We start from the raw sequence: 13,262 nt of genomic DNA, 5'->3' as shown, positions 1-13,262 counted from the left end.
GTATGTTTTTTCCCATATGTTTACCCAGTGATTCCACAATCATTTTAAAGTAGAGTTCAAACTTTACTTTAAATTGAGTAGCAATGTAAGTATGGCTCTTGTCCTCGTCTCTCCCATCTATTCCACTGGCCTATTTATCTGTATTTGTGCCATATCCACACTTTCTTAAATACTGTTTTTTTCTTTAACATAAGTTCTGATACCTAAGAGACATCTTATAGAAGAAATCTCTTTTGGTCATCCAGAACTCAGGAAAAAATAACTTTAGGTCATCTGGTCAAATTCCAATGAAAACAAAACAAAAACAATTTTTTTAAATAGAACTGTTTTAATTACCTGGGTGAACATTAGAGGTGTTGCTATATCCTAAAATAACTAATGAAAAGAAAAGAAAGGTGTTGAGTAAATCTGTTGGCATGGTGAAATTTTCTGTTATGGTACTCAATTAATAGTTATTTTTCATAACTAATGGGTTATTATTTTTTAGTTTCTATAATTGTACTTATTTTGAATTTTCTTTTATTCTTTTTTAATACACTAACATTGTTATCTGTAAATTCCCATATCTTCACTATTACAGTTCTATTTCTATAGGGAGTTATTTCCACTAGTCTCTTTTTTGCCTGTTGTCCTGGTCATTCTTATACACTGAGTGATGGTAACTGTATTTGAACAATTACTGGTAGGAAAACTAAATGCTTGGGATGAAGAACTTCCTCCAGACAGGTTTCCTGTTCTAGTCACTGTGAAGCACAATCTGTTTTTCATCCTAATCCAAGTTCAAGGCTTCAAATTCCTAGACCTCCAGTGGTGCAAATATGTACAAGGGCTTATTAATTCAGCCTTTCTACTATGCTGAGTCATTGTGAGATATATTATTCAGAATTCTCACCTGAACATTACCTAGGATTTGACATCTCCCAAGATACACACTAAATCCATTGCCCAGGTTGATAGCTGATACTTAAGATTTGTCATATACTTCAAGGCAAAAGGATTTTTGAGTTCTCAGCTCACTTCTTTAGATTCTCAAACTTTCTGCTGAGGCAATTCCATTTTATATTGTAAGATCTAATGTGGTCTTTTTTTAAGATTGTACACTTATCACCTCCTACTAGTCTGTATCATTACTTGTTAGTTTTATTGTCTGTCTCCAATGCTAGAAGATAAATTTCATGAAGCCAGACACCTCTATCACATATTTCTAATTGCTTAGGATAGTGCTTGGAATATTGGGGATAATATAACTTTTGAATGAATGAAAGAACAATGAATTAAATGATTAATGCTGTAATGTTACGTACTTTTGTTTGCAAAAAAAATTACGCAAATTGTATCTAAAACACCACAGAGAGAAAAGGGAAAATAAATGTGGTAGTTGTGAACATATGAGGTCAATTAAGCCTATCCAGGACAAGTCACAATTTCAGGGTAGAAACGGTCCAGTAACTTGGATTGTCATGAGCAAAATGTGGCCTGACCATGAACAAATCATTTCAGGGCTTGTTACTCACCATCTCAATGTCATCCAGTAAACTGGATTCTCTTTCTAGAAATTGTTGCTTGTTTTTGCCCCCCTTAGTTCATGAGGTATTCAAGAAGCCTGCTCATTATCAGTAAAGGAAGTCATTTCTTCTGATCTTGAGTAATTCACAGTACAGAAGCACATTTCATCCTTTTTTTCTCTTTGGAACTCCTAGATCCTAAACCAAAGTCAGAGGTTCAAAACACAGGCCACAATTTTATAGGTCTAAAAAGTTCATTATTGGGAAGCAGACTTGGCCCAGTGGTTAGGGCATCCGTCTACCACATGGGAAGTCCGTGGTTCAAACCCCAGGCCTCCTTGACCCGTGTGGAGCTGGCCCATGCGCGGTGCTCATGCACGCAAGGAGTGCCGTGCCACGCAGGGGTGTTCCCCGCATAGGGGAGCCCCACATGCAAGGAGTGTGCCCCGTAAGGAGAACCACCCAGCGCGAAAGAAAGTGCAGCCTGCCCAAGAATGGCGCCACCCACACAGAGAGCTGACACAGCAAGATGACGCAACAAAAAGAAACACAGATTCCCGAGCTGCTGACAACAACAGAAGCGGACAAAGACGACACAGCAATAGACATAGAGAACAGACAACCGGGGGCGGGGGGTGGGGGTGGAGGGAGAGAAATAAATAAATAAATAAATCTTAAAAAAGAAAAGTTCATTATCAGCAGATAAACGTTCTATAAGCAGACAATCTCCAGGAATTTTACTGTTAAATTTTGTCTTCTCTACTCACAATGTACCTAGTCATAACTGCAGCTATCAGGCTTATCTCAGGATAAGTTGCAGATGAAAATCCATACTCTACTAAAGCGATGAAGGTTCAGTACCTTAAGTACTTTTTAAAAATATATGAATTCTACTTTAAAAGGATTTCCAGCAGATTAAATTTTTTTTCATGTGAAGCAATTTCTGTTTCTTAATGAAAAATTTTGTTCCATTAAGATCAGCCTCTGATTTTTATTTTTTATTGGAAAATACACCCTTATATTTTTCAGAAGCTCTTCACTGCATAATAATATGCAGATATATTTTGACCAAAGGAGCTCAATGTTTTTAAATTTATGATACATTATTATTAATACAACAAACCCAACAAAATTAAAGTTTTCATTAAGAAAATATTTTTCTTCTAAACTCTCTCTTCAGAGCTCCTTTAATCTCCTTATTCCTGAGACTGTAGATGAGAGGGTTCAGCATGGGGATCACCACCATGTAGAACACAGACACCACCTTGTTCTGGTCAGTTGAGTAGCTGGACTTGGGCATCACATAAATGAATGTAATGGTCCCAAAGAACAGAGTGACCGCAGTGAGGTGGGAGGTGCAGGTGGAGAAGGCCTTGCGGCGTCCCTCGGAGGAGCGCATCTTCAGGATGGTGATGAGTATATAGATGTAGGATACAGCTATGATGAACACTGTGACCACAATAACAGACCCAGCAGAAAATGAAGAAGCAACTACAGGAATGCTAATGTCAGAACAGGAAAGCTCAACTAAAGGGGCAAAATCACAGAAGAAATGATTGACCTGATTTGATCCACAGAAAAATAAAGAAAAGAAGGAAAGAGTATATGAGGAAGCATTGAGAAAACCACCTATGTAAGTCACAGAGAGTAACCGGACACAGACTTTTGTGGACATTTTGGTTGAATAAAGCAGTGGGTTGCAGATTGCCACAAAGCGATCATAGGCCATAACAGCCAGAAGGAAGCACTCAGCTGTCCCAAAGAAGACAGCTGATCCAAGCTGGATGGCACATCCAAAATAGGAGATGGCATTTTTATCCACCAGGAAGTTTACAAGCATATCTGGTGTAACAGAAGATGAATAGCCTATGTCAGTAAAAGCCAAGTGACTCAGGAATAAATACATAGGATGATGGAGCTGAGAGGAGATTCTGATAAGAATGATTGTGCTGAGATTCCCAGATATGGTCACCAGGTAGATGCATAGGATAATGGCGAAGAGAATGACCCGAAGCTTCAGATCATCTGTTAAGCCCAGTAGAATGAATTCTGTCACTTCAGTGTGGTTTCCATCTACCAGGAAATCCATAAGACAGTGTCACTGGTATCAAACAGAACCTGTCATGAAAAAAAAATTGTACTATAGTTACAAATTTGGTAGTTTCCTTTTCCTTACTACATATTTGGGAAGTTATTATAAATAATAGACCCATTTGTTTATTAGAAAAAAGGTATCATTCAAGCTTAGTGCATCAAACAATAACATGTATACCTGTCTTTTTCAATATGGTTTTTAGTAGAAATGCCTGAAATATTCTTTCAAATAATGTTGCTATTTTTTTCATATTATATTTTTTCAAAAATGTATTTAAATTGCTTTAGTGCCAAAGAATAAAAAATATACAATAGATGAGATTTAAAAAAACAACTTGGGTTTAGCAATATAAGTAATATATACTGCATTTTGTAGTTTGTAGTGAAGAACTGAGAAATAGCAAAATTTATTATGTGCTCACTAGGCATATGGCTAAAATTTTATATATATTTACAGTAGTAACTTGTTTTCCATTCAATAATGTAGAGCACTTTCATTAGTATTTCAAGAGGAGGAAACTGAGTCTGAACAAGATATATAACTTACACAAGCCTATGCAGCAAGTTTTGAGTCAGGGCAGTCTGAACAATTTCTTTAGTAAATATGATATAATTCTAGTTTAGTAATACTTAATGGAAAATATAAGAAATTTGGCAGTCGGTAGATAACAGATTAGCATGTAAGTTTTCTGGTAGGTAATGGATATAAGAGATGTATAGTTAGTTACATATCTCCATTAAACAAGACTATTTTTTATTGTTCTTGATATTAATACTAGGAAGGAATTCAAATTTGGCTATCAGAGGTCATCTATTATAAGTTTATTGAATATTTTAATAGTTTTATTTTAAAACACTATTCTTTCATCAATTAGAATTAAATATCAATGTAATCACTATGCAAAAATCATGATTAATATTCAGGATATAACTAAAATAAATTTATTAGAGCAAATAATTTTCTACTGTTACAATGCTTTCTAATTGAACAGTACAGGATGAAATAATATTGTTTTTTACGGAATATACAGATCAATTAAGTACAGTAAAAAAGTTAAGAAATTTGCCAAGGATCACTCTGCTAGTGGACAGGTGACCCTCATCTCCATATTTTCTGGCTTTATATTCTGAGCTTTGGTCAAGGTGTCTTATGCATGAAGCAAAAGCATTCAGACCCATTAAAAAGTGAGTCTTTCCACAAAGATATTTACAAGTGAAAAATCATTAGGACGTCTAAAAACTAGTGGATTTCTTAGTATTATTACTGAGTGTTGAGTTTACATACTGTTGAAAGACCATATGAATTTCTCGTGTTAAGAAGAGGTAAAAAAGGAATCCTGAATTATGCCTGTTTATTCACATGGAACAGATTGTGGAAACAGAGTAAGTCAACTCAAGCGGCTTTCAAGTGGATTGCAAATTACCTCTTCCCTGTTTCCCTGAAATGGCTAGTAAGTATAAAGCCCCCATTAGAGAGTAAGTTTTCTCAAATGGTATGTGAAAATCAGGTCAGGCTAATTCACAAAAGCCAAAATCTTACCTCTTGCAATAAAAACTAGTCATCTTTCAGTAACAAATCTAAAGTCATTTATAGCTATCATCCTTTGTTGTTTGTCATTTAGGATAAATCTATGAAGACTCTAGAGATTGTAATGTGAATTCAAAAGTACCATGGATAATTATCACATCCTTGAGAGAATATTTAGTAATTCAAGTTTCTCAAACACACCTGTCTTTAAGGATTTTGTCAGTTCTCAAGTGGTCAATTATTTCCCTTGTTTCTATCGAGGTGTTCTATAACTTTCATTTAATAATTGTTGGGGACTATACTATAACAATTTCTCTTATACCTAAATACAACTTCCCACTTTACTTTGTTATTTCTAATTACAGAATGCTCAGTATAAACTTCAGGCAAAAGGCAACCTTATTTTTAACCACTCAATATATGTTCACTGATTTGTATTTTGTATTGTTTATAAGCTACACCTTTAGGTGCAATGGAGAATGTGGAACTTGATGTAAAACTGAATTTTAAATAAAATAATTAAAGCAGAAACACCCTTTTTCTGTCCTTCATAAGAACAATTTTAGAAGTCAATCTCTGTGCTTCACACGTGTCCCAGTGGAATCAAACCACTGGGACCTCTCTCAGTGACCTCTTTCACAGTGACCTCTTTCACACACCCCTTGTATTGCCTTTTTTCCTTGTCTGTCTCACCCTCCACTTTTTTCACCCCTTATTCTTGTGATCATCTCCCAAATAAACAATTTTCAGCCAAATCATTGTCTCAGCTTCTGCTCTGTGGGAAAGTCAAACCAAACTAAGTCAGAGATGTATTTCCCCTCTCCACCTCCAATTACAAGACAATAAAGATATCTGAGAAACCCTCAGAATTTTTTGTCTAAGTCCTAGAATATGAAGGACATAGAGACTGGGGTCTTTCTAAACCTGAAAGAGCCTAAAATTGAGAAGATGACAGGATCTCTAGTCAAGTACAGCCTTCAATGTTGTTTAACTCTAGTCCCTTCTACAACTATATCACAGAAAGAGTCAAAGGCAGCTTAGTAGTAAGGGTGAGCTTATAGCAATCTGAGGAATTCCTGGGAATGCTAAGCATACACTACTGCCCTTCTAATACAAATTTCTGAGCCAGAGTCAGACATAAATTGAGTGCTAAGCAATGACAAGTCAGAGCTGAATTGTTCAATTGAAAGGGATTAAAGATTTGATTTTAGATTGGTCTGGGGTTTTAAAATCTGAAATGAATGTTAATGATCAAGAAAGTGGCAGAATCTGTGGGACAAGCCCATAATTTCAACTGGAGACAGAAGAGAAGAAATTGTTAGAGAGGCATTGATGTGAGAACGTGCAGAATATAAAGTTATCTTTTCCCAGCATAGTGCTGAATCTTTTTTCGCAGATATGCTTATATATTATCAGCAAAGAGCTTAACAGCCATTTTTTGTTCTAAAAAAAGAAGTCAAAGCACAATCCTTCTGTAAGTTGAGATAAGATTTACTGAGTGGATTCAAGCAGCAGGCATCAAGGGGAAAATGATAATGATTATCACTGATTTGAAGGAATTAATGAAGAAATTTCAAAATGATTGTCTTAGTTTTCCTGAATACTTACCACAGATACCACACAATCGATTGGCTTAAACAAAAGGAATGTATCGGCTCAAGGTTTTGAGGCTAGAGTAAGTCCCAAATCTAGACATTGGAAAGATTTACTTTCTCTCCATAGTCTCTGACATTATGGCTCTGGCTTTCTAGCATCCTGAGAATTCTCTGGCTTGGTGTCATATGGCGATGTTCACTCCTTTCTTACCAGGTTCTTTCTGGCTCCTCCCATGGCTTTCTATCACAATGTCTAGATTTCTTCTGTATATAAAGTACTCCAGTAATTGAGACTTTGCCCAACCTCATTCAGTTGAGCCACACCTTAACTAAAATAAATCTTCAGGAGAGCCAAAATAGACGAGTAGGGAGCGTCAGTGTGCATTCCTTCCAGAAATGGAAGGCACGCTTCCCAGACATAGGGGAAGCAGATGAGTCACAGGGCAGATGGCATAGGCAAGTGTCAAGAAGTGCTTAATACCAATATCAGTGAATCCTAAAAAAGAGAAATCCACCAACAGAGTTAACCCATCAAGATAAACAAATGCCTAAACATCAGCAAAAAATTGCATGCCTTACTAAGAAATAGAAATATATGGCCAAGTTAAAGGAACAAAATAAAGCCAAAGGAGATGCAGGATTTGGAAGAACTAATCAAAGTTATTCACACAAATCTCCTAAATCAATTCAAAGACATTAAGGAAGAGCTGAAGCATTTTAGATGACACTTGGTGAGCATACAGAAGAAATTATAAATGTATATTAAAAAGGGGGAGAATGGGCAAGTGAAGATTATCAGAAAGATTGACCAAAAAGAGGAAAAAAAAATAAGATATGACATATTAATGCCAAAGGATAAAATGGTTGAAGTAAATAGTGCTATTACAGTGATAACATTGAATGTGAATGGATTAAGCTCCAAATAAAAGTACCTGGACTGACACAATGGATGAAAAACAAGACAAAACTATAAGCCATCCGTATGTTGTCTGCAGAAGACTCAAGTTAAATTCGAGGATGCAAATAGGCTGATGAGTGAAAACTTAGAAAAAAAGATATTTCATGCTTACAGTAACCAAAAAAGAGCAGGGTATGCTATACTGGTATCAGACAAAACAGACTTTAAATGCAAAAGAGTACTAGGAGATACAGAGGTCATTATGTATTAATAAGAGGGACAATCCTTATGAAGGTGTAACAGTCATAAATACCTATGAACCTACACAGGGTTTCACAAAATACATGAGAGAAACTCTGGAAAAACTGAAAGGAGAAATAGACATCTCTACAATAATAGTTGGAGACTTCAATGTGCCACTCACTCAATAGAAATAACAACTAGACAGAAGATCAAGGAAGCAGAGAACTTGAACAATAGATAAACGAGACAGACCTGATGCACATATACAACATTGCACCCTAAATCATCAAGTTATACATTCTTCTCAAGTATTCATAGATCTTTCTCCAGGATAGACCACAGGTTGTGTCAAAAAAAAAAAATAGGTCTCAATTAATATAAAAAGATTGAAATTGTATAAAACACCTTCTCTGATCAAAATGGAATGAAACTAAAATTCAGTTAATAGGCAGGAAAGAGGAAATTTTGGAAATATATGGAGGATAAACAACACACTCCTAAACAATCAGCAGATCAAAGAAGAAATTGTAAGAAAAGCATCTAGAGACAAATGAAAATGAGAACATAACTTATCAAAATTTATATGATACAATGAAAATGATACTGAAAGGAAAATTTATAGCCCTAAACACCTGTATTAAAAAGAAGATAGAACTGAAACCAAAGTCCAAACCAAATACCTGAAGGAGGCAGGGAAAAGTACAGCAAATCAATCCTAAAGCAAGCAGAGAGAAAGGAGTAACAAAGAAAAGAGCAGAAATAAATGAAATTAAGAACAAAAAAAAATGATAGAGAAAATCAACATAATCAAAAGCTAGTTCTTCAAGAAGATAAATAAAATTGACAAATTAGCTAAACAAACATAGACAAAAGAGAGAAGATGGAAATAAATAAAATAAGGAGTAAAGGTGGGACTTTACGACTGACACCACAGAAATAAAAGGGATCATAAGAGGATATATGAGAAACTGGATGCCAACAAATTCAATAACCTAGATGAAATGGACAAATTACTAGAAATACACAAACAGCCTACACTGACTCTACAAGAAATACAGAAACTCAACAACCCGTCATAAATAAGGGGATGGACTAAATCATTAAAAATCTCCCCACAAAGAAACATCCAGGACTGGATGACATCACAGGTGAATTCTACCAAGCATTTTGGGAAGAATTAATGCCAGTCCTATTTAAACTCTTCCAAAAAAAGTTGAAAAGGAGGGGAAAATTATTCAACACATATTATTTTTATTTTTTATTTTTTTAATGTTACAGTCAAAAAATATGAGGTTTCCATGGAGTCCCTACCCCCCTCACCCCACTCCTCCCACATCAACAACCTCTTTCATCATTGTGGCACATTCATTGTATTTGGTGAATACCTTTTAGAGTCCTGCTGCACCACATGGATAGTGGTTTACATTGTAGTTTACACTCTCATCCAGTCCACCAGTGGGCTACGGCAGGACATACAATGTCCAGCAACTGTCCCTGCAGTACCACCCAGGACAACTTCAAGTCCTGAAAATGCCCACACATCATTTCTCTTCTTCCGTCTCCCTACCATCAGCAGCTACCATGGCCACTTTCTCCACATTAATGCTACATTTTCTTCCATTACTAATCACAATAGTTCCAGAATAGAATATCAGTAAATTCACTCTAATCCATACTCTATTCCTCCATCCTGTGGACCCTGGGATGGTTATGTCCACTCCACCTCTATATCGAGAGGGGCATTGGATTCCACTTGGATGATGGATGCAATTCTCCTGCTTGCATTTGTAGGTACCCTTGGCTCCCTGCTGTGGCGGTTGACCTTCTTCACCTCCCTATTAGCTGGCTGGAGTAAGTTCATTAAACCAGAGGGTAGGAGTTGCAGGTCTGTTGAGGCGTAGGGCCTGGCTATTACATGGACAGTCCAGTGACTCAGGTCCTCTGAGCATACACCAAACCCCAGTGCCAACGCCAACCACAGGTCTGGTAAAAGTAACACGAGAGGCTTGTGAACAAAGATCACATCTGGGTTCAACTCCATCACACTCAGCAACACAAACTCCAAAGGGCCAACTGACATGGCACTGAACTCCAGAGCCATTACCATGACCATAGAACCTGTGGGTCTCTGTAGCCCTCAGAAGAATGAATACCTGGGCTTGTATCTACTTTGGCTGTCTTTGGGACCCTGCTGAGGCATGCATAAAAGCAACCCCTCTGATGACCTCCAGGCTCTTTTTTGGAGACTCATAGCCATATAAACTCTTTTGTCCTTTCCATTTCTCCCTTTTATTCAAGGTCAAAAAGCATTTTTGACACCTGATATTTCATGTAGGCTGAGATATTCTGCTGGTCTGAGTTGATCCTTTTATTCAAGGTCATTTTCTAGTTGCATCATCAGCTGGTACTTTGTACTAATCCCTCGGTGCCAGGGAGGCTCATCCCTAGGAGTCATGTTCCATGCTGGGAGAACACAATGCATTTACATTCTGAGTTTGGCTTCAAGACTGGCCACATTTGAGCAACATGGAAGCTCTCTGGAGGTAATTCTTAGGCACCCTGCAGCTCTAGGCCTAGTTCTTATTTCAAGCACAGAGGCTCACAAGCATAGTCATTAGTATCAAGGGCTCATTGTTGAACAATCCTTCTTTATTGGTCTTAGCCATTGAACTTGAGGGATTTTTGCTGTTCCATTGTGGAATGTGATAGAATCCACCCCCCGGCTAGGAACTCAGCTCTCCCTCAGTTGTCATTTTTAACTGTATCTAAACATTTTTATGTACCCTGTATAAATGCCCTGGAGAACTCCCTTCCAATCGTGTGCCCCCTATCAATAACATCCCCCACCAGTATTCCTCCCTTGCTATATTTGCACCTCTCTGTGATCCAAAACTTCTTTGAAGATGAAACCTAATATATTGCCAGGTTCCATTAATAGTAAATGGAATATAGTGATGGGTTTAAAGGTTAGATATAGAATACATACTAATTTATAAAAATTAAAGTAAAAATAAACTGGGTATCAAAAAATTTAAAAATGAAAAAGCTTTGTTTTTGATGTTTTGCCTTTTATCACTGCTATAAGTGTTGCCCTGTATGTACAGTGGCAAGGCAATTTCTTCCATTTCTTCCTCAGTATCTATATCCTTTCTTTTCTTCTTTTTTTTCTAATTATTAGGTTTGACTTCACAAAAGTTTTTTAGATCACAGTAACTCATAGATACAATATGTGGTACTCCCACATATCCAGCATCAAACACTTTGTCCCTTCCCCAGCAATGATCTTTTTACAGGTTCATATTATATTTGCTGCAACTGATGTACAGATATTGAGACAATAGCTTTCAAACATGGTTACACTTGGGTTTACATTATGGTTTACATTTTAGCCTACAGGCTTTTATACATTTTTGGTGTACATTAACGTGTCCTATATCCATCATTACATAATCCTGTGGAACACTTCCATTGCACCACAGTTGCATTGATTCCATCTATTCAATACCTCTTTCCCCCTCCCCTCAGGGCCCACAGTGACAATCAATCTTCATTACTAGAAGGACCATATTCAGAGATACTTGCAACAATGTTGAGGGCTTAACATGCTCGACTGCCCTAACCCACTGGGAGCCACCAATTCTCTCAAGAGATATAATTCCCTCTATTTGAGAACATCAGTCCTCCCCAGAATGTGGGTATACCTTCACTCTCATTACATGGGTCTCCATCCAATGATATAACCCACTATGACAAAATGAGCACTCACACACTCCCTAGAAGCCTGCCCTGTGTCAAATTCTCCCCTTTAAGTATTTTAAAAAGGTAACCTTCCTTAATATATTTTCAAAAAAGTTTTCTTATTATTATACTTTCAACCACATACCTGAATATCTCCTATGTTTAAATGCTCCCCACATTTCTTGAGACACATCTTATCCATTCTCCCATCCCTATCTCCTCCCAAGCCCAGAAAGATCCACCCAAAGTTATCCCTATGTCCCCATTTTATCACTTTCCTGTACAAATACTTACCTCCAGCTTATCATAGATTTCACCTAGGTAGGTATCAGCTCGCAACCTTCCTCTACCCCCCAAATTACTTTAATCCTATCATCCAGTCTCTAGCTCTCTGAGACAGCTTGGTTTACTTATTTCGTATCAGTGAGGTCATGTAGTATTTGTCCTTCAATTCCTGGGTTGCTTCACTCAACATAAGGTGCTCCAGATTCATCCATGTTATCACATGTGTTTGTACTGTGTTCATGCTTATAGCTGAGTAGTATTCCATTGTATGTATATATCATATTTTATTTGTCCATTCATCTGTTGTTGGGCATTTGGGTTGATTCCAGCTTCTGGCAATAGTGAATAATGCTGTTATGAACATTGGTGTGCATATATCAATTTGTGTTCTTGTTTTCAGTTCTACTGGGTATATGCCCAGCAGTAGAATTGCTGGCTCATATGGCAAATCTATAACTAGTTTTTTGAGAAACCACCAAACTGTCCTCCAGAATGGCTGGATCCTTCTGCATTCCCACTAGCAGTGGGTGAGTGTTCCCACTCCTCCACATACTCTCCAGCATTTGTATTCTTCTGTTTTTTTCATAGCTGCCAATCTTATGGGCGTAAGATGATATCTCATAGTAGTTTTGATTTGCATTTCCCTAATAGCTAGTGATTTTGAGCATTTTTTCATGTGTTTTTTAACCATTTGTATATCTTCTTTGGAAAAGTGTCTGTTCAAATTTTTTCCCATTTTTTAAATGGGTTGTTTGTCTTTTTATTTTCAATATATAGGAGTTCTTTATATATGCAAGATATAAGTCTCCTATCAGATGTATGGTTACCAAATATTTTCTCTCATTGTGTAGGCTCTCTTTTCACTTTCTTGACAAACTCCTTTGAGGTGCAGAAGGCTTTAATTTTGAGGAAGTCCCATTTATCTATTTGTTCTTTTGCTGCTCATGCTTTGGCTGTGAAGTTCATGAAGCCATTTCCTATTACATTCCCTATAGATGGTTCCCTACATTGCTTTCCAAAGTCTTTATGGTCTTGGCTCTTATATTTAGGTCTTTGATCCATCTGGAGTTGATTTTTGTAAAAGGTGTGTGTTGGTAATCCTCTTTCATTCTTTTACATATGGATATCCAGTTCTCTGGCACCATTTGTTGAATAGGCCATTCTCTCCCAGTTGAGTGGGTTTGGTGGCTTGTCAAATATTATATGGCTGTATATATGAGGATCTATATCAGGACTTTCAATTTGGCTCCATTGGTCAGTGTGTCTATTCTTGTGCCAATACCATGCTGTTTTCACTACTGTAGCTTTGTAGTATGTTTTGAAGTCAGGTAGTGTGATTCCTCCAATTTCATTTTTCTTTTTCAGTATGTCTTTGG

General features: G+C 36.9%; 1 protein-coding gene across 1 annotated transcript; it reads right to left on the bottom strand.

Annotated features, from left to right (window-relative positions):
• Positions 1–2,649: 2,649 nt before the first annotated feature.
• LOC101427497 (olfactory receptor 5P76-like) lies at positions 2,650–3,595 on the bottom strand. Its single transcript, XM_004467130.2, has one exon. The coding sequence runs from the start codon at positions 3,592–3,594 to the stop codon at positions 2,650–2,652; it is 945 nt and encodes a 314-aa protein (XP_004467187.2). The 5' UTR covers position 3,595.
• Between the last annotated feature and the right edge of the window lie 9,667 nt (positions 3,596–13,262).

The sequence above is a fragment of the Dasypus novemcinctus genome, chromosome 10, assembly GCF_030445035.2.
Source record: "Dasypus novemcinctus isolate mDasNov1 chromosome 10, mDasNov1.1.hap2, whole genome shotgun sequence".
NCBI classification, from domain to species: domain Eukaryota; kingdom Metazoa; phylum Chordata; class Mammalia; order Cingulata; family Dasypodidae; genus Dasypus; species Dasypus novemcinctus.
This window is presented reverse-complemented; position numbering and strand designations above follow the sequence as displayed.